The 27,661-nt window shown below is 40.6% G+C and overlaps 1 protein-coding gene across 10 annotated transcripts in view; it reads left to right on the top strand.

Annotated features, from left to right (window-relative positions):
• AAGAB (alpha and gamma adaptin binding protein) overlaps nt 1-27,661 on the top strand; it is a 96,448-nt gene that overhangs the window by 37,556 nt on the left and 31,231 nt on the right. For all 10 annotated transcript variants that reach the window (XM_082447627.1, XM_082447634.1, XM_082447635.1 and 7 more), the window contains exon 5: nt 2,978-3,061. In XM_082447627.1, coding sequence (XP_082303753.1) covers nt 2,978-3,061 — 84 coding nt within the window. The remainder of the gene's footprint in view (nt 1-2,977; nt 3,062-27,661) is intronic.

Raw genomic sequence — 27,661 nt, 5'->3', positions numbered from 1 at the left:
TTATGTTTATCCTTTTGCTGTTCCTTGTGTTTATCATCTCTTTCACAATTTGATTAAAAAAAAATTTTTTTTTTCCATCTGTATATACTGGCTTATTTAAGTGATTTACTTTCCAGTTGTGATTTCCTCTTTCCTATATCTTCTTGCTTCTTTTCAAATTAGAGAAGACCTTTGAATATTTCTTTTAGGTTAAGTTTAGTATCGCTGTATTCTTTTAATTTTTGCTTGTCTGACAAATTCTTTATCTCTCCTTCTATCCTAAATGATAATCTTGCTGGGTAGAGCATTGTAGATTGCAGATTTTTCCCTTTCAAGATTTTGAATGTTTTTCTACTCCCTTCTGGCCTGTGGTGCTTCTGTAGAGAAATCATGTGATAGCCTTATGGGGGTTCCCTTGTAATTAACTCTTTGTTTTTCTCTTGCTGCCTTTAGAATCCTCTCTTTATGTTTAACTTCTGCCATTTCGATTGTAATATGTCTTGGTGTAGGTCTGTTTGGGTTCATTTTGTTCATGACCTTCTGTGCTTTCTGTATCTGGATAACTGTTTCCTTTTTTAGGTTTGGGAAATTTTCAGGCATAATTTCTTCAAATACCTTTTCAATCTCCTTTTCTCTTTCTTCTCCTTCTGGAATCCCTGTTATGCATAGAGTGGCATGCTTTATATTATCCCGTGGGTCTTTTTATATTGTTTTCATTTTTTTTTCATTTGGCTTTCTGTCTGCTGTTCTGATTGGGTGATTTTCATTATTTTATCTTCCAGGTCACTTATTCGTTCTTCCGCATTATTCATTCTGCTAGTCATTGCCTTTAGCTCAGCTTTAATCTCGGGAAATGAATTTTCTAATTTTTCTTGGCTCCTTCTTATAGTTTCTAGTTTCTTTTTACAGTACTCTGCATTTCTTTTGATAGCCTTTCTTAATTCCTTTGGTATTTTCATTACCTCCTTTTTGAACTCAGTGTGTATTACACTGAAGAGGTCTGTTTCATTGTTTATTCTTTTAGGGGGATTCTCTTGGTCTTTTAACTGGGAGTGGTTTCTCTGCTTTTTCATTTCATGTATATTTCTCTTACTCTGTGAGTTTAGGAAAAACAGTTACCTACTGTGATCTTGGAAGGCTATTTAGATGCAGGAGCATCCCTGCGTAGCTTGTGTGGGTTTAATGTTTTTGGTGCACGGGCTGCTTTTCATATGGATGCCTTCTGCATCTTTCCTCAGCATGTGCTGGCTGTTAGCCCCTTGATACGGGGTGTGCAGATGCTGCAGCTCTTGTGTGCTCCCTATCAAGGGGATAACAGCCAGCAATGGCAGCGGTGGCTGGTGCCCACTCCCAGGGCCCATGGCGGCGGCTCATGTGTGCTTCTGGATCCCACAATGGTGGGGGCAGCAATTGGCGCCTGCTCCTGGATCTCTCAGTGGCTGTGGCGGCTCATGCCTGCCCTCAGAGCTCGTGTAGGCTGTGTCCTGTCACGTGATACCATGCGCGTGGGGAAAGAGGCTCCTAAAGCGGTCCTGCCCCTCCCCTTGCATGCCCCCCAACAGTGGCACCTTACCTCTATGGCGGGCCCAGGCTTCTTCCATGTACACCCTTGGTTGTGGCCGTACCACACTCCAGCTCCTTCAGGCTATCTCCATGCAGCCAACCCCATTCCTCTCCCTGGGTTTGACCTCCAAAGCTCCAGCACCCAGCCCCCGCCTGCACCGACGGATGCACGTCTCAGGCTGGGGAGTGCAGGGCGGCCATACTGACTGTCTGTGTAGGTCTCCCTCCATTTTGCCTTCTGCAGCTAGTTGCTGCACTTTCCTCCAAGGCTCCGAAGCTCCCCCTCTATCCTGGCTGATCTCCCTGCCAATGAGGGGACTTCCTAGGGTGTGGGAACCTTTCCTCTTTCACAGCTCCCTCCCAGGGGTTCAGGTCCTGTCCTGATTCCTTTTTCTCTTTCTCTTTTTTTTCTTCTTCTTTTGTCCTACACCGTAACATGGAGAGTTTCTTGTCCTTTCAGAAGTCTGAGGTCTTCTGCCAGTGTTCAGTAGTTGTTCTGTGAGAATCGTTCCACCTGTAGAGATATATATATATATATATATATTTTTTTAATTATTTATTTATTTATTTATTTTTGGCTGTGTTGGGTCTTCGTTTCTGTGCAAGGGCTTTCTCTAGTTGCAGCGAGCGGGGGCCACTCTTCATCACGGTGCGCGGGCCTCTCACTGTCGCGGCCTCTCTTGTTGCGAGGCACAGGTTCCAGATGCGCAGGCTCAGTAGTTGTGGCTCACGGGCCTAATTGCTCCGCAGCATGTGGGATCTTCCCAGACCAGGGCGTGAACCCGTGTCCCCTGCATTGGCAGGCAGATTCTCAACCACTGCGCCACCAGGGAAGCCCCTATAGATATACTTTTGATGTATTTGTTGAAGGAGGTGAGCTCCACGTCTTACTCCTCCGCCATCTTGATTGCTCTCCAGTTTCTAGAATATTCTTATCAGGAGCTCTAAGCTTTGTATTTCCTTAATTTTTTCCCTTTTTTACTTAAGTTACAATGTGAAGTAACAACTAAATGAGCAAGATAATTAAGCCACAGTTGTTTAAAAATGTGGCTTGTGGGCTGTATATACATATACGGTCAGCCCTCTGTATCCAAGGGTTCTGCCTCCATGGATTCAACCAACAGCAGACTGAAAATATTTGGAAGAAAAATTCCAGAAAATTGCAAAAAATTTAAATAGTATTTGGTATTTTAAGTATTTAAGAGATGATTTAAAGTATATGGGAGGAAAAAAAAATAGGATGATGTGGGTAGATTATATATGAATACTATGCCATTTTATATAAAGAGCTTGAGCATCTGCAGATTTTGGTATCCACAGTGGGGAGGGGGGTCCTAGAGCTATTCCCTTGTGAATATTTAGGGATGAGTGTGTATATATATATGTGTATGTATAAGTGAGTGTATAAATATATATATTTTTCCTCCCTGATTAGATGACTTCCCAGAATCTACAGGAGTAAAGCGAATTGTTCAAGCCTTGAATGCCAATGTCTGGTCCAATGTAGTGATGAAGAATGGTAAGTAACTTGGGACTAAAAGTCCTGAGGAGCTTTTTCCTCCTGTTCCTTGTAAGTTTGAAATTATTTGGTTATATGTGGAAGCATTAGGATTATATGAAATCTGTGGATTTGTTCAAGTTTAAGTCCCCAGTTGAAGAGAGAGCCAAAAGAAACATTTCTAAGAATTTAAGATATATGTTTAATAGTTAACAAGAATTTAGAACTTGCCTATAATATGCCTGGCATTGTCTTTGGCTTTGAGAAATACTCCCAAAATTGTAAAACATAAATCCTAGCCTTAAGGAGCTCATAATCCAGCTGAGGAATCAAAGTGTACACTTTTAAAATGCTATGTAACTGTGCAAGGCAGTCTTTGATGAGCACAGAATGACTGATGCAAGTAGCAAAGGCAGAGAGGCCAGAGATGTGGCCTTTACTATGGGCTTGAGTACAGAGAGAGAGTTTCAAGGCAAAAGTGGGTCTTGGCAGTCGTCTTCACAGGATGGTCTAGATTTGGGTTGGTGAAGTGGGAGAGTGGCAAACAGTAGAGGAAGCATGGCATCAAGAATAATGGTTGTATGTTCTAGGGTCACTAGGAGTCTCTCACCTAGCAGTTGGAGATAGCTTAGGAGAGAGGCCTGTATTTGAGGCAGGAGAATCTGGGCTTTTTCTGATAGGAAGTGGTGAGTCATTAGAGATTTCTTTTCTTTTGAATTTTCTTTTATTTTTTATATAGCAGGTTCTTACTAGTTATCTATTTTATACATATTAGTGTATATAGATCAATCCCAATCTCCCAATTCATCCCCCACCCCCTGCTTTCCCCCTTGGTGTCCCTCCATACGTGTGTCCTCTACATCTGTGTCTCTATTTCTGCCTTGTAAACCGGTTCATCTGTACCATTTTTCTAGATTCCACATATATGCGTTAATATACGATATTTGTTTTTCTCTTTCTGACTTACTTCACTCTGTATGACAGTCTCTAGGTCCATCCACATCTCTACAAATGACTCGATTTTGTTCCTTTCTATGGCTGAGTAATATTCCATTGTATATATGTACCACATCTTCTTTATCCATTCTTCTGTCAATGGGCATTTACGTTGCTTTTATGACCTGGTTATTGTAAATAGTGCTGCAGTGAACATTGGGGTGCATGTGTCTTTTTTTTTTAATATATAAATTTATTTATTTATTTATTTATTTATGGCTGTGTTGGGTCTTCGTTTCTGTGTGAGGGCTTTCTCTAGTTGTGGCAAGTGGGGGCCACTCTTCATCGCGGTGCGCAGGCCTCTCACTGTCGCGGCCTCTCTTGTTGCGGAGCACAGGCTCCAGACGCGCAGACTCAGTAGTTGTGGCACACGGGCGTAGTTGCTCTGCGGCATGTGGGATCTTCCCAGACCAGGGCTCGAACCCGTGTACCCTGCATTGGCAGGCAGACTCTCAACCACTGTGCCACCAGGGAAGCCCGCATGTGTCTTTTTGAATTATGGTTTTCCCAGTGTATATGCCCAGTAGTGGGATTGCTGGGTCATATGGTAATTCTATTTTTAGTTTTTTAAGGAACCTCCATACTGATCTCCATAGTGGCTGTATCACTTTACATTCCCACCAACAGTGCAAGAGGGTTCCCTTTTCTCCACACCCTCTTCAGCATTTGTTGTTTGTAGATTTTCTCGTGAAGCCCATTCTAACAGGTGTGAGGTGATACCTCATTGTAGTTTGGATATGCATTTCTCTAATAATTAGTGATGTTGAGCAGCTTTTCATGTGCCTCTTGGCCATCTGTATGTCTTCTTTGGAGGAATGTCTATTTAGGTCTTCTGCCCATTTTTGGATTGGGTGGTTTGTGATATTGAGTACCATGAGCTGTTTATATATTTTGGAGATTAATCCTTTGTCAGTTGCTTCATTTGCAAATATTTTCTCCCATCCTGAAGGTTGTCTTTTCATCTTGTTTATACTTTCCTTTGCTGTGCAAAAGCTTTTAAGTTTCATTAGGTCCCATTTGTTTATTTCTGTTTTTATTTCCATTACTCTAGGAGGTGGATTAAAAAGATCTTGCTGTGATTTATATCAAAGAGTGTTCTTCCTATGTTATCCTCTAAGAGTTTTATAGTGTCCGGTGCTCTAATCCATTTTGAGTTTATTTTTGTGTATGGTGTTAGGGAGTGTTCTAATTTCATTCTTTTACATGTAGCTGTCCAGTTTTCCCAGCACCACTTATTGAACAGGCTGTCTTTTCTCCGTTGTATATCCTTGCCTCCTTTGTCATAGATTAGTTGATCATAGGTGCGTGAGTTTATCTCTGGGCTTTCTATCCTGTTCCATTGATCTATATTTCTGTTTTTGTGTTGATACCATATTGTCTTGATTACTGTAACTTCGTAGTATAGTTTGAAGTCAGGGAGTCTGATTCCTCCAGCTCCGTTCTTTTCTCTCAAGATTGCTTTGGCTATTCGGGGTCTTTTGTGTCTCCATACAAATTTTAAGATTTTTTGTTCTAGTTCTGTAAAAAATGCCATTGGTAAATTGATAGGGATTGCACTGAGTCTGTAGATTGCGTTGGGTAGTATAGTCATTTTCACAGTAATGATTCTTCCAATCCGAGAACATGGTATATCTCTCCATCCTTTGGTGTCATCTTTGATTTCTTTCATCATTGTCTTATAGTTTTCTGAGTACAGGTCGTTTACCTCCTTAGGTAGGTTTATTCCTAGGTATTTTATTCTTTTTGTTGCAGTGGTGAATGGGATTGTTTCCTTAATATCTCTTTCTGTTCTTTCGTTGTTAGTATATAGGAATGCAAGAGATTTCTGTGCATGAATTTTGTATCCTGCAACTTTACCAAATTCATTGATTAGCTCTAGTAGTTTTCTGGTGGCATCTTTAAGATACTGTATATTATAGTATCATGTCATCTGCAAACAGTGACAGTTTTACTTCTTCTTTTCCAATTTGTATTCCTTTTATTTCTTTTTCTTCTCTGATTGCCATGGCTAGGACTTCCAAAACTATGTTGAATAATAGTGGTGAGAGTGGACATCGTTGTCTTGTTCCTGATCTTAGAGGAAATGCTTTCAGTTTTTCACCATTGAGAATGATGTTTGCTGTGGGTTTGTCGTATATGATTTTTATTATGTTGAGGTAGGTTCCCTCTATGCCCACTTTCTGGAGAGTTTTTATCATAAATGGGTGTTGATTTTTGTCAAAAGCTTTTTCTGCATCTATTGAGATGACCATATGGTTTTTATTCTTTAATTTGTTAATATGGTGTATCACATTGATTGATTTGCGTATATTGAAGAATCATTGCATCCCTGGGATAAACCCCACTTGATCATGGTGTATGATCCTTTTAATGTGCTGGTGGATTCTGTGTGCTAGTATTTTGTTGAGGATTTTTGCATCTATATTCATCAGTGATATTGGTCTGTAATTTTCTTTTTTTGTAGTATCTTTGTCTGGTTTGGGTATCAGGGTGATGGTGGCCTCATAGAATGAGTTTGGGAGTGTTCCTTGCTCTGCAATTTTTGGGAAGAGTTTGAGAAGGATGGGTGTTAGCTTTTCTCTAAATGTTTGATAGAATTCACCTGTGAAGCCATCTGGTCCTGGACTTTTGTTTGTTGGAAGATTTTTAATCACAGCTTCAATTTCATTACTTGTGATTGGTCAGTTCATATTTTCTATTTCTTCCTGGTTCAGTTTTGAAAGATTATACCTTTCTAAGAATTTGTCCATTTCTTCCAGGTTGTCCATTTTATTGGCATAGAGTTCCTTGTAGTAGTCTCTTAGGATGCTTTGTATTTCTGCGGTGCCCGTTGTAACTTCTTCTTTTTCATTTCTAGTTTTATTGATTTGAGTCCTCTCCCTCTCTTTCTTGATGAGTCTGGCTAAAGGTTTATAAATTTTATTTATCTTCTCAAAGAACCAGCTTTTAGGTTACTGATCTTTGCTATTGTTTTCTTTGTTTCTATTTCATTTATTTCTGCTCTGATCTTTATGATTTCTTTCCTTCTAGTAACTTTGGGTTTTGTTTGTTCTTCTCTCTCTAGTCCCTTTAGGTGTAAGGTTAGATTGTTTGTTTGAGATTTTTCTTGTTTCTTGAGGTAGGATTGTATTGCCATAAACATCCGTCTTTGATCTGCTGTTGCTGCATCCCATAGATTTTGGATCGTCGTGTTTTCATTGTCATTTGTCTCTAGGTATTTTTTGATTTCCTCTTTGATTTCTTCAGTGATCTCTTGGTTATTTAGTAATGTATCGTTTAGCCTCCATGTGTTTGTGTTTTTTATGGTTTTTTTCTCTGTAATTTATTTCTAATCTCCTAGCGTTGTGGTTGAAAAAGATGATATGATTTCACCTTTCTTAAATTTACTAAGGCTTGATTTGTGACCCAGGATGTGATCTGTCCTGGAGAATGTTCCGTGTGCACTTGAGAAGAAAGTGTAATCTGCTGTTTTTGGATGGGATGTCCTATAAATATTAATTAAATCTATCTGGTCTATTGTGTCATTTAAAGCTTATGTTTCCTTGTTAATTTTCTGTTTGGATGATATGTCCATTGGTGTAAGTGAGGTGTTAAAGTCGCCCACTATTATTGTGTTACTGTCAATTTCCTCTTTTATAGCTGTTAGCATTTGCCTTATGTATTGAGGTGCTCCTATGTTGGGTGCATATATATTTATAATTGTTATATCTTCTTCTAGGATTGATCCTTTTATCATTATGTAGCATCCTTCCTTGTTTCTTGTTACATTTTTTTTTAACATCTTTATTGGAGTATAATTGCTTTACAATGGTGTGTTAGTTTCTGCTTTATAACAAAGTGAATCAGTTATACATATACATATGTTCCCATATCTCTTCCCTCTTACATCTCCCTCCCTCCCAGCCTTCCTATCCCACCCCTCTAGGTGGTCACAAAGCACCGAGCTAACCTCCCTGTGGTATGCGATTGCTTCCCACTAGCTATCTATTTTATGTTTGGTAGTGTATATATGTCCATGCCACTCTCTCACTTTGTCACAGCTTACCCTTCCCCCTCCCCATATCCTCAAGTCCATTTTCTAGTAGGTCTGTGTCTTTATTCACGTCTTGCCACTAGGTTCTTCATGACCTTTTTTTTTTCCCCTTAGATTCCATATATATGTGTTAGCATACTATATTTGTTTTTCTCTTTCTGACTTACTTCACTCTGTATGACAGACTCTAACTCCATCCACCTCACTACAAATAACTCCATTTAATTTCTTTTTATGGATGGGTAATATTCCATTGTGTATATGTGCCACATCTTCTTTATCCATTCATCTGATGATGAACACTTAGGTTGTTTCCATGTCCTGGTTATTGTAAATAGAGCTGCAGTGAACATTTTGGTACATGACTCTTTTTGAATTATGGTTTTCTTAGGGTATATGCCCAGTAGTGGGATTGCTGGGTCATATGGTAGTTCTATTTGTAGTTTTTTAAGGAACCTCCATACTGTTCTCCATAGTGGCTGTATCAATTTACATTCCCACCAACAGTGCAAGAGGGTTCCCTTTTCTCCACACCCTCTCCAGCATTTTATGTTTCTAGATTTTTTGATGATGGCCATTCTGACCGGTGTGAGATGATATCTCAGTGTTGCTTTGATTTGCATTTCTCTAATGATTAATGATGTTGAGCATTCTTTCATGTGTTTGTTGACAATCTGTATATCTTCTTTGGAGAAATGTCTATTTAGGTCTTCTGCCCATTTTTGGATTGGGTTGTTTGTTTTTTTGTTGTTGAGCTGCATGAGCTGCTTGTAAATTTTGGAGAGTAATCCTTTGTCAGTTACTTCATTTGCAAATATTTTCTCCCATTCTGAGGGTTGTCTTTTGATCGTGTTTATGGTTTCCTTTGCTGTGCAAAAGCTTTGAAGTTTCATTAGGTCCCATTTGTTTATTTTTGTTTTTATTTCCATTTCTGTAGGAGCTGGGTCAAAAAGGATCTTGCTGTGATTTATGTCATAGAGTGTTCTGCCTATGTTTTCCTCTAAGAGTTTGATAGTGTCTGGCCTTACATTTAGGTCTTTAATCCATTTTGAGTTTATTTTTGTGTATGGTGTTACGGAGTGTTCTAATTTCATACTTTTACATGTAGCTGTCCAATTTTCCCAGCACCACTTATGGAAGAGGCTGTCTTTTCTCCACTGTATATGCTTGCCTCCTTTATCAAAGATAAGGTGACCATATGTGCGTGGGTTTATCTCTGGGCTTTCTATCCTGTTCCATTGATCTATATTTCTGTTTTTGTGCCAGTACCATACTGTCTTGATTACTGTGGCTTTGTAGTATAGTCTGAAGTCAGGGAGCCTGATTCCTCCAGCTCCATTTTTCGTTCTCAAGATTGCTTTGGCTATTCGGGGTCTTTTGTGTTTCCATACAAATTGTGAAATTTTTTGTTCTAGTTCTGTGAAAAATGCCAGTGGTAGTTTGATCAGGATTGCGTTGAATCTGTAGATTGCTTTGGGTAGTAGAGTCATTTTCACAATGTTGATTCTTCCAATCCAAGAACATGGTATATCTCTCCATCTATTTGTATCATCTTTAATTTCTTTCATCAGTGTCTTATAATTTTCTGCATACAGGTCTTTTGTCTCCTTAGGTAGGTTTATTCCTAGATATTTTATTCTCTTTGTTGCAATGGTAAATGGGAGTGTTTTCTTAATTTCACTTTCATATTTTTCATCATTAGTGTATAAGAATGCAAGAGATTTCTGTGCTTTAATTTTGTATCCTGCTACTTTACCAAATTCATTGATTAGCTCTAGTAGTTTTCTGGTAGCATCTTTAGGATTCTCTATGTATAGTATCATGTCATCTGCAAACAGTGACAGCTTTACTTCTTCTTTTCCGATTTGGATTCCTTTTATTTCTTTTTCTTCTCTGATTGCTGTGGCTAAAACTTCCAAAACTATGTTGAATAATAGTGGTGAGAGTGGGCAACCTTGTCTTTTTCCTGATCTTAGTGGAAATGGTTTCAGTTTTTCACCATTGAGGACAATGTTGGCTGTGGGTTTGTCATATATGGCCTTTATTATGTTGAGGAAAGTTCCCTCTATGCCTTCTTTCTGCAGGGCTTTTATCATAAATGGGTGTTGAATTTTGTCAAAAGCTTTCTCTGCATCTATTGAGGTGATCATGTGGTTTTTCTCCTTCAGTTTGTTAATATGGTGTATCACGTTGATTGATTTGCGTATATTGCAGAAGCCTTGCATTCCTGGAATAAACCCCACTTGATCATGGTGTATGATCCTTTTAATGTGCTGTTGGATTTTGTTTGCTAGTATTTTGTTGAGGATTTTTGCATCTATGTTCATCAGTGATATTGGCCTGTAGTTTTCTTTCTTTGTAACATCTTTGTCTGGTTTTGGTATCAGGGTGATGGTGGCCTCGTAGAATGAGTTTGAGAGTGTTCCTCCCTCTGCAATATTTTGGAAGAGTTTGAGAAGGATAGGTGTTAGCTCTTCTCTAAATGCTTGATAGAATTCACCTGTGAAGCCATCTGGTCCTGGGCTTTTGTTTGTTGGAAGATTTTTAATCACAGTTTCAATTTCAGTGCTTGTGATTGGTCTGTTTGCTCTTTAGTTCTTCTAGGTCCTTGTTAAATGTTTCTTTTATTTTCTCCATTCTATTTCCAAGATTTTGGATCATCTTTACTATAATTACTCTGAATTCTTTTTCAGGTGGACTGCCTGTTTCCTCTTCATTTGTTTGGCCTGGTGGGTTTTTACCTTACTCCTTCATCTGCTGTGTGCTTCTCTGTCTTCTCATTTTGCTTAACTTACTGTGTTTGGAGTCTCCTTTTTGCAGGCCACAGGTTTGTGGTTCCTGTTGTTTTTGGTGTCTACCCCCAGTGGCTAAGGTTGGTTCAGTGGGTTGTGTAGGCTTCCTGGTGGAGGGGACTAGTGCCTGTGTTCTGGTGGATGAGGCTGGATCTTGTCTTTCTGGTGGGCAGGACCGCATCCAGGAATATGTTTTGGGGTGTCTGTGACCTTATTATGATTTTAGGCAGCCTCTCTGCTAATGGATGGGGCTGTGTTCCTGTCTTGCTAGTTGTTTGGCATAGGGTGTCCAGCACTGTAGCTTGCTGGTCGTTGAGTGAAGCTGGGTCTTGGTGTTGAGATGGAGATCTCTGGGAGATTTTTGCCATTTGGTATTATGTAGAGCTGGGAGGTCTCTTGTGGACCAGTGTCCTGAAGGTGGCTCTCCCACCTCAGAGGCACAGCCCTGATGCCTGGCTGGAGCACCAAGAGTCTTTCATCCACACGGCTCAGAATAAAAGGGAGAAAAAATAGAAAGAAAGAAAGAAAGAGGATAAAATAAAATAAAATAAAATGAAGTAAGATAAAAAAATTTTTTTTCTTAATAACTTTATTTTAAGTTAAAAAAACAATGGACGGACAGAAACCTAGGACAAATGGTGAAAGCAAAGCTATACAGACAAAATCTCACACAGAAGCCTACACATACACACTCACAAAAAGAGCAAAAGGGGAAAAAATAATATATCTTGCTCCCAAAGTCCACCTCCTCAATTTGGGATGATTCGTTGTCTATTCAGGTATTCCACAGATGCAGGGTACATCATGTTGATTTTGGAGATTTAATCCGCTGCTCCTGAGGCTGCTGGGAGAAATTTCCCTTTCTCTTCTTTGTTCACACAGTTCCCGGGGTTCAGCTTTGGATTTGGACCTGCCTCTGTGTGTAGGTCGCCTGAGGGCATCTGTTCTTTGCTCAGACAGGTCGGGGTTAAAGGAGCAGCTTATTAGGGGGCTCTGGCTCACTCAGGCCAGGGGGAGGGAGGGGTACGGATGTGGAGCAAGCCGGCAGAGGCCGGCGTGACATTGCACCAGCCTGATGCGTGCCCTGCGTTCTCCCGGGGAAGTTGTCCCTGGATCACGGCACCCTGGCAGTGGCGGTCGGCACAGGCTCCCAGGAGGGGCAGTGTGGATAGTGACCTGTGGCTGCACACAGGCTTCTTGGTGGCGGCAGCAGCAGCCTTAGCGTCTCATGCCCGTCTCTGGGGTCCGCACTGATAGCTGTGGCTCGCGCCCGTCTGTGGAGCTCCTTAAAGCGGCGCTCTGAATCCCCTCTCCTTGCGCACCAGGAAACAAAGAGGCAAGAAAAAGTCTCTTGCCTCTTCGGCAGGTCCAGACCTTTTCCTGGACTCCCTCCTGGCTAGCCATGGTGCACTAACCCCTTCAGGCTGTGTTCACGCCGCCAACCCCAGTTCTCTCCCTGCAATGCGACCGAAGCCCGAGCCTCAGCTCCCAGCCCCCGCCCGCCCCGGCGGTGAGCAGACAAGCCTCTCGGGCTGGTGAGTGCTGGTCGGCACCGATCCTCCGTTCGGGAATCTCTCCGCTTTGCCCTCCGCACCCCTGTTGCTGTGCTCTCTTCCGTGGCTCCGAAGCTTCCCCCCTCCGCCACCTGCAGTCTCCGTCTGCGAAGGACCTTCCTAGTGTGTAGAAACCTTTCTTCCTTCACAGCTCCCTCCCACTGGTGCAGGTCCCATCCCTATTCTTTTGTCTCCGTTATTTCTTTTTTTTTTTGCCCTACCCAGGTACATGGGGAGTTTCTTGCCTTTTGGGAGGTCTGAGGTCTTCTGCCAGCGTTCAGTGGGTGTTCTGTAGGAGCAGTTCCACGTGTAGATGTATTTCTGATGTATCTGTGGGGAGGAAGGTGATCTTCGCATCTTACTCTTCCACCGTCTTCTCCTTCTCCTTCACTTGTTACATTCTTTATTTTAAAGTCTGTTTTGTGTGATATGAGTATTGGTACTCCAGCTTTCTTTTGATTTTCATTTGCATGGAACATCTTTTTCCATCCCCTCACTTTCAGTCTGTATGTGTCCCTAGGTCTGAAGTAGGTCTCTTGTAGACAGCATATATATGGGTCTTGTTTTTGTATCCATTCAGCAAGCCTGTGTGTTTTGGTTGGAGCATTTAATCCATCCACATTAAAGGTAATTATCAATATGTATGTTCCTGTTACCATTTTCTTAATTGTTTTCTGTTTGTTTTTGTAGGTCCTTTTCTTCTCTTGTGTTTCTCACTTAGAGAAGTTCCTTTAGCATTTGTTGTAGAGCTGGTTTGGTGGTGCTGAATTCTCTTAGCTTTGGCTTGTGTGTAAAGCTTTTGATTTCTCCATCAAATCTGAATGAGATCCTTGCTGAGTAATCTTGGTTATAGGTTCTTCCCTTTCATCACTTTAAATATATTGTGCCACTCCCTTTTGGCTCGCAGAGTTTCTGCTGAGAAATCAGCTGTTAACCTTATGGGAGTTCCCTTGTATGTTATTTGTCGTTTTTCCCTTGTTGCTTTTAATAATTTTTCTTTGTCTTTAATTTTTGTCAATTTGATTACTGTGTGTCTCAGCGTGTTTCTCCTTGGATTTATCCTGCCTGGGACTCTCTGCGCTTCCTGGACATGGGTGGCTATTTCCTTTCCCATGTTAGGTAAGTTTTCAACTATAATCTCTTCAAATATTTTCTTGGCTCCTTTCTCTTTCTCTTCTCCTTCTGGGACCCCTATAATGTGAATGTTGGTACATTTAATGTTGTTCTAGAGGTCTCTTAGGCTGTCTTCATTTCTTTTCATTATATTTTCTTTATTCTGTTCTGTGGCAGTGGATTCCACCATTATGTCTTCCAGGTCACTTGTCTGTTCTTCTGCCTCAGTTATTCTGCTATTGATTCCTTCTAGTGTATTTTTCATTTCAGTGATTGTATTGTTCATCTCTGTTTGTTTGTTCTTTAATTCTTCTAGGTCTTTGTTAAACATTTCTTGCATCTTCTCAATCTTTGCCTCCATTCTTTTTCCGAGGTCCTGGATCATCCTCACTATCATTATTCTGAATTCTTTTTCTGGAAGGTTGCCTATCTCCACTTCATTCAGTTATTTTTCTAGGGTTTTATCTTGTTCCTTCATCTGGTACGTAGCCCTCTGCCTTTTCATCTTGTCTGTATTTCTGTGAATGTGGTTTTTATTCCACAGGCTCCAGGATTGTAGTTCTTCTTGCTTCTGCTGTCTGCCCTCTGGTGGATGAGGGTATCTAAGAGGCTTGTGCAAACTTCCTGATGGGTGGGTAGAGCTGGGTGTTGCTCTGGTGGGCAGAGCTCAGTAAAACTTTAATCTGCTTGTCTGCTGATGGGTGGGGCTGAGTTCCCTCCCTGTTGGTTGTTTGGCCTGAGAGGACCCAGCACTGGAACCTGCATGCTCTTTGGTGGGGCTAATGGCAGGCTCCAGGAGGGCTCATACCAAGGAGTACTTCCCAGAACTTCTGCTGCCAGTGTCCTTGTCCCTGCAGTGAGCCACAGCTGACCCCCACCTCTGCAGGAGACCTTCCAGTGTTAGCAGGTAGGTCTGGTTCAGTCTTCTGTGGGGTCACTGCTCCTTCCCCCTGGATTCTGATGAACACACTACTTTGTGTGTGCCCTTCAAGAGTGGAGTCTCTGTTTCCCCCAGTCTCGTCGAAGTCTTTCAGTCAAATCCTGCTGTCCTCCAAAGTTTGATTCTCTGGGAATTCCTCCTCCCATTGCTGGACCCCCAGGTTGGGAAGCCTGACGTGGGGCTCAGAACCTTTACTCCAGTGGATGGACTTCTGTGGTTTAATTGTTCTCCAGTTTGTGAGTCACCCACGCAGCAGTTATGGGATTTGATTTGATTGTGATTGCACCCTTCCTACCATCTCATTGCTCTCCTACCGTCTCATTGCGGCTTCTCCTTTGTCTTTGGACGTGGGGTATCTTTTTTGGTGAGTTCCAGTGTCTTCCTTTCAATGATTGTTCAGCAGTTAGTTGTGATTCCGGTGTTCTCGCAAGAGGGAGTGAGCGCACATCCTTCTATTCTGCCATCTTGAACCAATCCGAGATTTCTTAACAAGAGAGTGATGCAAAGAAGTTGGCATTTTTGAAAGGTTATTGTCGTGGTGGGTTTGGCAATTGAAGCAGGTGCAGGTAGAGCCTGAAGTCAGGAGACCAGGCAACTGTGGCTGCAGCTCAAAACTGGGGCCTGGGCTAATGTGGTGGCAGTAGCCATGGGGTGGGAAGCTGGATCTGAAGTGCAGTCTGAAGGGGGTCAGTTTAGTTGGTGCACATTAGCCTCTTATTGTCTGTATTAGTTTCCTCGAGTCTGCAGTAACAAAGTACAACCAACTGGAGGCTTAGAACAACAGGTATTTATTGTCTCACAATACTAGATGCCAGGGGTCCAAAATCAAGGTGTCAGCAGGGCTGTGCTCCCTGTGAAGGTGTTAGGGAAGTATCTGTCCCAGGTCTCTCTTCTAGTTTCTGGTAGTTCTTTGGTTTATAGTAGCATAACTCCAATCTTCACATGGCATTCTCCCTGTGTGCCTGTCTCTGTTCATGTCTTCTTTATGTAAGGGTAATAGTCATAATGAATTAAGGGCCTACCCTACCCCAACATGACTTCATCTTAACTAATTATATCTGCATATAAGGTAACATTCTGAGGTATGAGAGGTCAGAACTTGAACATATGAATTTGTGGGGGCAGGACGTAATTCAACCCATAACATATTTCTTTAGGAATTGCTGCCTGTTTGGTGTTTTTCTCTTTTGTAGCACTTGGCTGCCTCAACAAGTATGTTATGCTAGGTGAAGCACTGCAGAAAGGAATGAGAAAAATCATGTTTAAGTGAGCTTACCCCATCTTCCCTGAGATAAAGGGCCAAGTGGAAGATCAGTTTTATATAAGTAGAATATTTCATCTCAATTTTCCATTGATGCTTGAGTGTAAAGTGAGATGGGGCCCTTAAGCTTGCCTGAGATCTGATCTAACCCATATCATCATTGGAGAATTTCCTTCTGGCTTAGAAAGGTATTACTTCCTCCCCTTTCCCTCTCTCTTTCCTCCTTCTCACTTTATTCTTTCTAGGGGGAATCTAATGTGTCTGTTATGGTGAATTGCAAGGATATTAGATTTTATTCTGTTGCAGTAGCAGTCAGGTTAAGGCCATGATGGGTCTAGAAAAAATAGATTTTAGCCTACGTTGTCATCTCCCTGTTACCAAAAGAAACTCCATTTGAGGCTTGGTTCTTCCCATTCATTCATTCATTCAGCAAATCCTTGTTGAGAATTTATCATGATGAGGCATTGCTGTAGACTGTCTTCACTATAAAAATACATTTAAGGTATGATACATAAACTGGATTAATTTGGAATAAAATTATATTCAGTGGTGCTTATTATATTTATGAGAAATATTTTCAGGAGAGCTTACTTGGCTTCAATCACTTTTTGAAAAATCTGTCACCCAAGTTTATACATTAAAGTACTGTCTTGTAATTTACATTTATAGCTATAAATTTAGAAGCTGGACTGAACATACTTTATTACTTTGGAATTATGGTCAGAGGTATTTTCTGAAAAAAATGCTCTTAGACACTAAACAATATTCTTTAAGAGAACTGCAAAGCAAAGAGGCACACTGGATTTTTCATGGTTCTCTGCCTTGAAGCATCTTTGCTTTATCTTTTTTTCTCTACAGTGGTGGTACATTGGTTTGCTGTTAACCAAATCCCAAAATATTGCCATTAGCTTAATTCCATGTTTAAGAGGATCTTGACCTACATGGTATGAAGGAAAATTAACTATCTGCTCTCTAGAAGGAGTCCTAGGTATGGAAATACAGTGACATTTGGCTGCAACCCAAGTATTAGGAAGTGTGGAGGACATCCTTGTGTAGCCCCACATCTTAGATTAGAGACAGAGCTTTGTATGAATATATGTTGGGGGTCATATTACTGTTCCAGGATTGCCCTACCTCCTGTGCTCTCTGCATAGCCTTGCTTTGCTGGTGGTTTAAGTGAACTGTGCCTGCCTCTCAGCAGGCTGTTCTTGAATGTTGTCTGCCAGCAGGTGCTCAGACTGGTTTATTTATTTTTGGGTATCCATCTTTTCTACTTCCATTTTCTCTTTCATTTCCCCCCTTTTCCTCTTTCTCTCCTTTTACTTTTCTCTTACTTTTTAAAAATTGTGGTTAAATATACATAGCATAAGATTTACCATTTTAACCATTTTTAAGTATACAGTTCAGAGGCATTAAATACATTCACATTATTGTACAGCTATCACCACTCAAAGCTTTTTAAACCAAAAAAATTTTAAAACAGAAAGTTGGTTGACAAAGTAAAGAAAGATATTAGAAGTGTTCTTTTTTGTTTGTTTTTCTACTGGAAATTCAATTATTTAATGAAAGATTTTTACATAAGATTTTAGAGAATAGTAAGAGAGGTAGCATACCTAATTCATTCTAAGGCTAGGTTAAAATCCAAATTTCTAAAGATAGTACCAGTAAAGAAAATTATTAGAGGCCATCTCATTTATGAGCATAGAAGCCATGATTTTAATCAAAATATTAGCAACCTTAACCCAGAAATACATAAAAAGAATATAATATGACCTAGTTGAGTTATTCCAAGGACTTAACATTCTTTAATATAAGAAAAATCTATTTAAATTCTCACATGAACAGGTTACAGGGGGAAAAAAATCATATGATTATGGCAATCAATGAAAAAAGCATTTAAAAATTTCAAAATATGTACAGAGGGAGGAAATAAATTAGAAATGGACTCCTGTGGCAGAAATTGATAATACATAATATAGTAAATACCATACTGAATGTGAAACAGGGAAATGTGGACAGTGGTGTCACCTCTCAGTTTTAGGACACAAATGACTAGTTTTTCTGTTGTTGTTTTTATTAGAAAAATTACTATAATTGCAGTTGATTCTTTGAGTTTATTACATTGCCAGTTATATAATCTCAGTTAATTATTTTTGAATATGTATTATGTATTTAGTATTTATCAAGCAGTAATGGAACATTGAGGTTATGCCATACTGGTCTTTAATTTTGGATTCAGAAAAATATTAGTTTGAAACTCTTTAAAAAAATCCATTTAAAAAGTGCTCAGTTTGAGAAAGCAGTTCCAAATCTAGTAAGGACTATGAAAATTTATTTGTTACAGCAAATGTCTCTGAAAACATGCAGATTTGACTAGGGTTTTATTTCTTTGCAGTTTATTGGCCACTTGGCCTTCAAAAGTCAAATACTTAATCTGAAATTCTAGTAATTAAAAACTTAGAAATGAGTAGCTTCCTTCCTGCCTTCCGTGAAGATAAAGTGGACGTGTTTCCTAAATGGGACTTACTGATTTAAATGAATGGCCAGCTCAATTCTTTGCTTATTACAAGTCTGAACAACTTACCTGGCAATAGGATACCCTAATAATTTTTTGCCTCTAGTATTTCCCTTAAAAGTTAATGATACAGAAGATGGTTCTTTGGGACAGTAGTCCACCATCTTCTAGGTCAGCTGGCTTTCTGAAAAAGTTGTTATTCTTTGCCCCAACAACTTATCTCTCGATTTATTGATCTGTCATGCAGTATGAGCTTGGACTTGGTAACAAATTTTGGCAAGCCAGCCAGGAGCCTTGCTGCTCGTGGTCAGCAAGCATGGGTTGGGAAATTCTCAGGTAAGGGCCTAGCAGCTTCTAGGATCACTTGTCCGGAGGATCTTTCCATCAAAATTCCCCGAACCAGCACCAGCTGCCCCAGGGCTTGGCAGTTGGAGCAAGAAGTTGACATCTGGGAGTCAATGGGCTCCATACAGTAGGATAAGTCAAAAAAAAAGTTAATGATACACAGGGTGGGAGGGATAAATTAGAAGTATGGGATTAACAGATACAAACTACATAAAATAGATAAGCAATAAGGATTTACTGTATAGCACGGGAACTATATTCGATATCTTGTAATAGCCTATAATGGAAAATAATCTGAAAGAATATATATATATATATATATATATATATGCATAAATATATAAAATTGAATCACTTGGCTGTACACCTGAAACTAACACAATATTGTAAATCAACTACACTTCAACTGTAAAAAAAAAAAAAAAAAGAAATGAGGGATATACTGTGGAGCTGAAAACACACGCACACACATATACACACAGGTTAATGATACAGAAACAACCAAAGAAAAGATAAATTGGACTTCATCAAAATTAAAAAACTTTTGTACTTCAGAGGACACTTAGGAAAGTGAAGTGATTACCCTCAGAATGGTAGAACGTATTTGTAAACCATATGCTTATCTGATAAAGATCTAGTACCTAGAATGTGTAAAGAACTCTTATAGCTTAATAATAAAAAGACAACCTGGGGCTTCCCTGGTGGCGCAGTGGTTGGGAATCTGCCTGCCAATGCAGGGGACGCGGGTTCGGGCCCTGGTCTGGGAAGATCCCACATGCCGCGGAGCAACTACGCCCGTGAGCCACAATTGCTGAGCCTGCGCGTCTGGAGCCTGTGCTCCGCAACAAGAGAGGCCGCTACAGTGAGAGGCCCGCGCACCATGATGAGGAGTGGCCCCCACTTGCCGCAACTGGAGAGAGCCCTCGCGCAGAGGCGAAGACCCAACACAGCCATAAATGAATGAATAAATAAATAAATGAATAAATAAAAAAAAAAAAATTAAAAAAAAAAAAAGACAACCCAATTTTTTAAATAGTGAAGGAGTTGAATAGACATTTTTCCAAAGAAGATACACAAATGGCCAATAAGCACATGAAAAGATGCTTAACATTGTTAGTCATTGGGGAAATCATAACCACAGTAAGATACCACTTCATACCCACCAGGTTAGCTATAATTTAAAGAGACAGTAACAAGCATTGGTGAGGATATGGAGAAATTAGAACCCTCATACACTGGTGGTAGGAATGTAAAATGGTGCTGCAGCTACTTTGGAACAGTAGTAGTTGCTGAAAAAATTAAACCATATGACCCAGCAATTCCACTCACAGGTATTATACCCAAGAGAATTGAAAACATATGTCCACACAAAAACTTGTGCACAGATGTTCCTAGCAGCTTTATTCATAATAGCCAAGAAAAGTGGAAACAACTGCTGAAAACAGTATCCATATGATAGAATATTATTCAACCATAAAAAGAAATGAAGCATGGATGCATGCTACAACATGGATGAACCTCCAGAAACATTATGCTAAGTGAAAAAATCCAGATACAAAGGCCACATATTTTAATGATTCCACTTAAATGAAGTGTCCAGAATAGTTAAATTCATAGAGACAGAAAGTAGATTAGTGGTTCCCAGGGACTGGGAGGGGGCTTTTGGGGTTTGGGGTATGAGATGTCTTTTTTAGGGTGATGAAAGTGTTTTGGAATTATATAGTGATGATGGTTACACAACTTTGTGAATATACTAAAACCCACCAAATTTCATACCTTAAAGAAGGTGAAAGTTATGATATGTAAATAATACCTCAGTAAGAAGGAAAGAGGAAAGAAAGGGAAGGATGGAGGGAGGCACGAAGAAAGGAAGGCAGGAAGGAAGGAAATAGTACCACTAATGATGTTAGAAGGGGTGGTGGTGGTGGAAGGAAATGAGGTGGTAACCATACTAATGCGCTGCATATGTACATACATTATCTTAATCACAATATCCATAAGAGTTAGACTTAAAGAGGTAAAGTAATTTCCCCAAAGTCCTATAAGTCATCAGTTCTCAAACTTGTTTGCACACTGGAATCACCTGGGGAACTTTAAAAAGTACTGATGCCTGAATCTCACTCCTGGAGATTCTGCATTAACCGGTATGGTGTGAGGCCTGGGCATAGAGATTTTAAAAATCTTCTCCAGGTAATTATAATATGCAGCAAAGTTTGAGAACCACTAATATTAGCTGTTGAATATCAAAGCCTCTGATTTGAACTTAGATCTTTATAATTTTGAAGTCTCATGCATTTATTTATTTTTTTAATTAATTTATTTGTTAATTTATTTTATGATCTTCATTGCTGCACACAGGCTTTCTCTAGTTGCGGTGAGTGGGGGCTACTCTTTGTTGCGGTGCACGGGCTTCTCATTGCAGTGGCTTCTCTTGTTGCAGAGCATGGGCTCTAGGCGCACGGGCTCAGTAGTTGTGGCTTGTGGGCTCTAGAGTGCAGGCTCAGTAGTTGTGGCGCACGGGCTTAGTTGCTCCGCGGCATGTGAGCTCTTCCCGGACCAGGGCTCAAACCCATGTCCTCTGCATTGGCAGGTGGATTCTTAACCACTGTGCCACCAGGGAAGCCTCTGAAGTCTCATGCGTTTAACTACTATAACATGTAGGCTTATAAATTATTATGTTGTAGTGAAATTTCTCCTTTACTGCTTTCTCTAAAGAATCTAGTAACAGTTTCCCATCCCAACACTGCTACTTAGCTTTGTGACCTTAGGCAGATCTGATTCTCTCTAGGCTTTATTTTTAATCTGGAAAATGAGCTTGGTCTCCATCCACGGCTCCAGCTGCACAGTGAAATCACCTATGAAGCTTTTATGATCTCTACTGACTGGGTCTCACCCAGACTATTTATCTTAGAAGGGAGGGGTGGCTATAGTATTTTTTAAGTGCCTCAGGAATACATATATGTGGCCCTGGTTGAGAACCACTGATATAAATGATAGTCATCTAGTTCTAACTTGTAAGAGTCTGTGCTTAATCTATGGGAGTAAACTAGGCATTTTGAAAGCTGCGTTAGCCCTCTGACTGACTTGCTTTCTCCCATTCCTAAATCACGTAATATTCGCAAGTCACTCCTCTGACTTACAAAGCCAGAGGAAAAAGACAGGACTGTGCCCAGTGTAGAGTCACCTAGAGGCAAAAGTGAGAATAGTGGGCCCTGTTCTCTGTACTTCCTTGGTACCTATTTCTAGTATGGGCTAGTATGATAAGATCACCAGTGCTTGTATTAAATAACCCTCCTTGAGATCAGAAAGAAATAATACAGCCTTTATAAGTACCTACCTGTCTGGGGTGCACTTGAGACTCTATGTGTAGCTGGATCATTTAAGTTTTTTTTCTGTTGACCTCAAATTTCTCACTGGTTCATAATTTAAGATCATTTTTCAAGTGTTTACTCATTCAGAAGAATACTTATTGAGTACTTACTATGTGCCAGGCATTGGTCTGTGTGCTTGGGATACATCAGTGAACAAAACAGACACAAATTTCTGTCCTTACGGAGTTTTCATTCTGGTGGGAGACATTAGTCAATAGATAATACAAGTAATTAGTAAGTTGTCCAATATATTAGAAGGCGATAAGTGATATGAAAAAAAATAAAGCGGGGTTAGGGGTATTGAGATTGCTGGGTAGATTGCAATATTAAATAGGGTGGTCAAGGTAGATCTTAAGAGCTTGAGATTTCAGGAAGGAGATGAGGCATTTGCCATGTGATACTGGGAGAAGAGCTTAGCAGGCAGAGGGGATAGCTACAGCAAAGGCTGTAAGGAGAAAACATGCCTGATGTGTCTGAAGAATATCAAGGAATGCACTGTGGCTGAGGAGGGGAGCAGGTCAGAGAGATAATGGAGGACCAGATTATTTAGGGTCTTATAGGCCATCGTAGTAACTTTCACATTTTATCAGTGTCAACTGGGGAGCTTTTGCAGGGCTTTTGCTGAGTCGAAGAGTAACATGATACGACTTCGGGTCTGAAAAGAGCACTCTGGCTGCTTTGTGGAGAATAGATGGTGGAGGTGAGGAGGAACCAAGGTGATCTCTTAGGAGGCGATTGCAGTATTCCAGGTGAAAGATAGTGATGGCTTAGACCAGAATTGTAGCAATGGAAGGAGTGAGGAAAGGTCAAATTCTGGATCTATTTTTAGGTGATGCCAGCATGATTTCCTGATGTTGGATGTGAGGAATGAGAGATAGAGGGCAGTCAAGGAGGACTCCAGGGTTTGGGCCTGAGCAGTTTGAAGGATAGGATGCCATCAACTACAGTGAGGAAGCTGCAGTGAAGCAGACTTTGAGGAGCAGGGTGACATATCAGTAATTTAGTTTTGGTCATGTTAACTTTGAGATGGGCACTAGACTTCCAAGTGGAGATATCAAGTAGCCATTTGGCTAGATGTGTGGAGTTTGGGAAGAGAGGCACATGCACAACATTTAAAACCTTGAGCCTGGATGAGATCACCAAGGGAGTAAGTGAAGTAAATAAAGAGGACCAAGGACTTAGCAGAGGGACATTCCAACAAGAGGAAGATAGGGAGAAGAGAAGGAACCAGCCAGGGACACTGAGAAAGGGTGGTCAGTGAGGTAGGAAGACCAAGAGTGCAGGGTCCCAGAAGCACAAGTGGAATGTTGTCAAAGTGGAAGGAGTGGTCAGCTGTGCCAGATGGCGCTCATAGGTCAAGTAAGATGAGAACTGAGAATTGACCTTTGGATTTAGCAATGTAGAGGTCATCAGTAGCCTTAAGGAGAGTGGTTTTGGTGAAGTAGGTTTTTTTTTTTAAATTTATTCTATTTTTGGCTGCATTGGGTCTTCGTTGCTGCACGTGGGCTTTCTCTAGTTGCAGAGAGCAGGGACTACTCTCGTTGTGGTGCACGGGCTTCTCATCACGGTGGCCTCTCTTGTTGTAGAGCACGGGCTCTAGGCACGCGGGCTTCAGTAGTTGTGGCGCATGGGCTTAGTTGCTCCACGACATGTGGGATCTTCCTGGACCAGGGCTCAAACCTCTGTCCCCTGCATTGGCATGTGGATTCTTAACCACTGCACCACCAGGGAAGCCCTGAAGTAGGTTTAAGAGAGATTGGGAAGAGAGGAGTGGGAGATGGTGACTATAAACCACTCTTGAAAATTTTTGCAGGAAAAAGGAGCAAAGAAATAGGTGGATGCTAGTGAGAAGAGTGTGCTTGAGTTTTGTTATTTTTTTAAGATGAAAACAAGAGCAGCATGTTCATAGGCTGAAGGGAAAGATCCTGTAAAAAGTGGAAAAAACTGATGGAGAAGAGAGAAGGGAGAAGTGCTGGAGGGATATCCTTGAGTAGGTGAGAGAGGGCGGGCTCTAGTGGAGGGGTGGGCGGTGGATGGGAGGGGGAAAGTGGATCTGTGGAAAGAGGCAAGAAGGGAGTATGTGGGTGCAGATGTTGCTGGGTGGAGAGATGTGGCATGGAAATCTGTGGAAGTTTCATCTGATTGCCTCAGTTTTCTCAGTGAAGTAGGAAGCCAGGTTATCAACTGAGGGCAGAAGGAGGTTGCATTAGGATTTGAGGAGAGAGGAGAAAATATGAAAGTCATCTAGGAGAGTAAAAGAGTAGACGAACCTAGGGATGTAAAATAAAGTTAGAATGATAAAAATAAATGACTGCCAGACAGCACAAAGGGGCCCACTTGAAATTTGGTGTGATACGTTTAAAGTGAAGCCAGGCAACATGAGTGTGGGGGGTAGGGGGTCTTTTCCTCAGCTACCTTAAGCTACATGGGTACAGCCATGGAATCACCAGTTGTGCTTTTACCAAGCAAGGGTATCATGGCAAGAGAGGCAGGGAATTAGGTTGTGTACATAAGGGAATGATTGTAATGATTGACCATGGAATTTAAGCTGGGTGAGAAAGGGAGAGAGAAAATCAGTGGGGAGAGGCTCAGTGAAAAGGTGATAGTTTTGAGGTCCCAGTGGCTGAAGGATAATTGGGTTGAGCTACTATAAGGGAGGGAGTGAGCTGGAAAGATAGGTGGTGGTCAGAGAGTAGGATGCACGAAATTGAGATCATGGAGGGGTTGTAGTTGGTAATAATATGGGAATGTACGGCTGAAGTTGGTAGAGGACAACATCCGTAAAATGGAACTTTAATGAACCAAGAGTCAGGTTCTTAGAAGGAACATTAATATGTATATTTAATTTGCTAAGTATCCAGACAGAAGTAGTATTGGAGAAAATAACAGTGAGCCAGTAATTAAAATTGTGAAGCGGGACTTCCCTGGTGGTCCAGTGGTTAAGACTCTGTGCTCCCACTGCAGGGGGCATGGGTTCCATCCCTGGTCAGGGAACTAAGATCCCGCATCCCGCATCCTGCATGCCGAGGGCGCGGCTGGAAAAAAATTGTGAAGAAATGAGGGGGAGTGGTTGGGTGATCTGTTGGATGATGGTAGCAAAGTGTCTTAGGCACTTGCCTTCAAATACAGTCTGTGTGAGAATATCAGTAGGCTTTTATATTCAGAGGAGGTTTTAGAAGTAATTTAATCCAGTGATTCTCAACTGAGACTCACTGGGAGTAGGGTAGTGTATATCAGATACTACACACATCCTCTAGAGGTATTTGCCCGGCTCCCATTGACGATCACTTTAGCTAGTAAGCCAGTATTACCAGTTGATTGATAGGATGTCTTATCTCTCGAATGCATTTAGATAGAAAACTCATAGGAACTTTTGAGCTAGTCTGTTCTATCCAGTACAGGAATGGTTTTTATAGCATCCTTGCTAGATGATTGTCCATCATTTTTGGTTGAATGCTTCTAATAATAGATACCTCAGTACTTTATGAAGCAGTCCTAGAAGCAGTTAATTGCATAGGGAAGTCAGAGAAGTGTCCTGTTCATTCTCAGCAGATAGAATATCTTAGGCTGGTAGTTTGGGGAAAGGATATTTTACTTTATGTCATAGAGCTGAGAGCAGTGGTGAAAATTTTCTCTACGATGTATTTTCCCTGTGTCTCCCTATTACTGGCTTTCATTGTAATCACTCACTCTTCTCTCTAGTCCTCCTAGGAGGTGAAGAAAGTTCCAGTGCACATGATTTAGCTCAGAGCTATTGAAGTGATCAAGGGGATGGGAAGAATGGAGATTGTCTAAAGTAATGATCTTGGAAAAACCAAAACTGAGAAGAGATTTAATTGGAATATGTAGTGTAGGGTATGTATAGGGTAAATATGGACTTGATTTCCCAAATCCCAGGAGGTAATTTATGGAGTACATTACACTAAGAGATGATCCAGGCAGAAAGTAGAAATGGTTCATAAGGGACTGCAATGAATTCTCATGAATGACAGTTGTGCCTGATTCAAGTTAGGAAGGCACTTGGCCTAAACTTTTAAGACTTTTTTTTGGAGAGCAATCATGTTTTACTCCCCAATATTTTTCTATGCAATATTTTTTCTACCAAGCCTTGTACCGGCTGTACAGATTACATGTTGTTGAATTTTATAGAATTTAATAAGTGGCATTGTTTTGTTTGCGATGCTAGTGTGTGTGAATTAGCCAGGAAAAGCATTTAAACAGAACATAGAATCTCCATGCATGCTTCGGGCATGACGTCTTCCTTTCACAGATGGGGAAAATGAGGCCTCAGGGAAGCTCTAGAGGTGACTTGCCCATATGCAAACAGTGAGTCAGTAGCTAAGGTGAGACCAGAGGGTAGGTCTCCTGACGCAGGAGTGTTGTGTGTTTTTCCATTACAGTGTGTGGATTTACGTTATTGGCTGGTTAGAGAAATGAACACAGAGTAGTTAAATAATTTACCCAGGCTGCATGGGAAATTATTGGCAGAGCCAGATGAGTTCATTCCCTATAGAACTCCCTCAGCCAAGGTGTTCTGCTGGCATGAGTAGGGTTTTAATGAGACAGGTAGGAAGTAATGATCATATCTGAGTTTTTGGACTTTTTTACTTATTGCATTTTAAATAAATACTTTCAAAAAGGCTGTCTGAAACAGTGTTGATACTAACTTTATCCCATTGTTCTGCACTTAATCCAAAGTACAGATAAGGCTCCTGGATAGTTAATGTAATAACTATCCAGTTATACATAGTGAAAGATAGTTTATTTTAAATTATTTCACTTAGAGTCACAACAGATTATTCTCTTTAGTTTGAGTTAAGACTAATTTGTGCCTAGTATGTACTCAGTTAATGTCTTTCTGTTACTTAATTTCACATTGTAAAAACAAACAAGTTAAATTATAGTACTACAGTTGTAGGCAAATTATTATTCTAGAAAGAGATTTATAAATCTTCTTGATATAGAAATATAATTTCTGGGTTAACTTACAATAACCTAGTTTCATATTCTTGGCTCTACCAATGTCTTGTTTCACAAGTGAAGCATTCATTCTTAACAGGGCATTATCCACCCCCAAAGGGGTGAAAATTGATTCTTGGGGGGGCAAAAAAATGTAATCTTTTTATGTATAAAGCACAGATATGCATATAATGTGTAAACATAGATATAGTATATCTGTGACATTAATATTTCAATGGGGAGGGTATATCATAATTAGGAAACAAATGTCTAGAGAGGCCCTGAGGGGGCATGTCTTTGTCCCCAGTTCCTGGCACAGAGCTCCTAATTTAATACAATAAATTACTATTTGGTTTTTGTCCTGGCTCCTAAAACAACTCGAGAACAGTAAAGGTGAAAATAGCATCTTTTGTTAATTCATTAACAGGCCCCTTTAAACCACACTGGAGTTTATGTTAATGGAATGACTTTTGGAAAGACGCTGAGGATGGGAGGCTGGTTGCCAGGGGAACCAACCAGTGATTAGATGGTTGGAACTTTCAGCCACCCCACCCCACCACTGACCTCTGAGGAGGGGAGTAGGCCTAGAGGTTGAGTTAATCACCAATGGTCAATGATTTAATCAATCATTTACTTCCAATAAAAACCCTAAGCAGTGGAATTTGGAGTTTCCAGATTGGTGAACACCTTGAGGTGCTGGGAGGGTGGCATACCTGGATACCTTGCTCTATGCATCTCCCCCA

The sequence above is a fragment of the Balaenoptera physalus genome, assembly GCF_965194825.1.
Source record: "Balaenoptera physalus genome assembly, chromosome: 2".
Classification (NCBI taxonomy): Eukaryota; Metazoa; Chordata; class Mammalia; order Artiodactyla; family Balaenopteridae; genus Balaenoptera; species Balaenoptera physalus.
The sequence above is the reverse complement of the archived record's forward strand: the minus strand, read 5'-3'. Positions and strand labels throughout refer to the sequence as shown.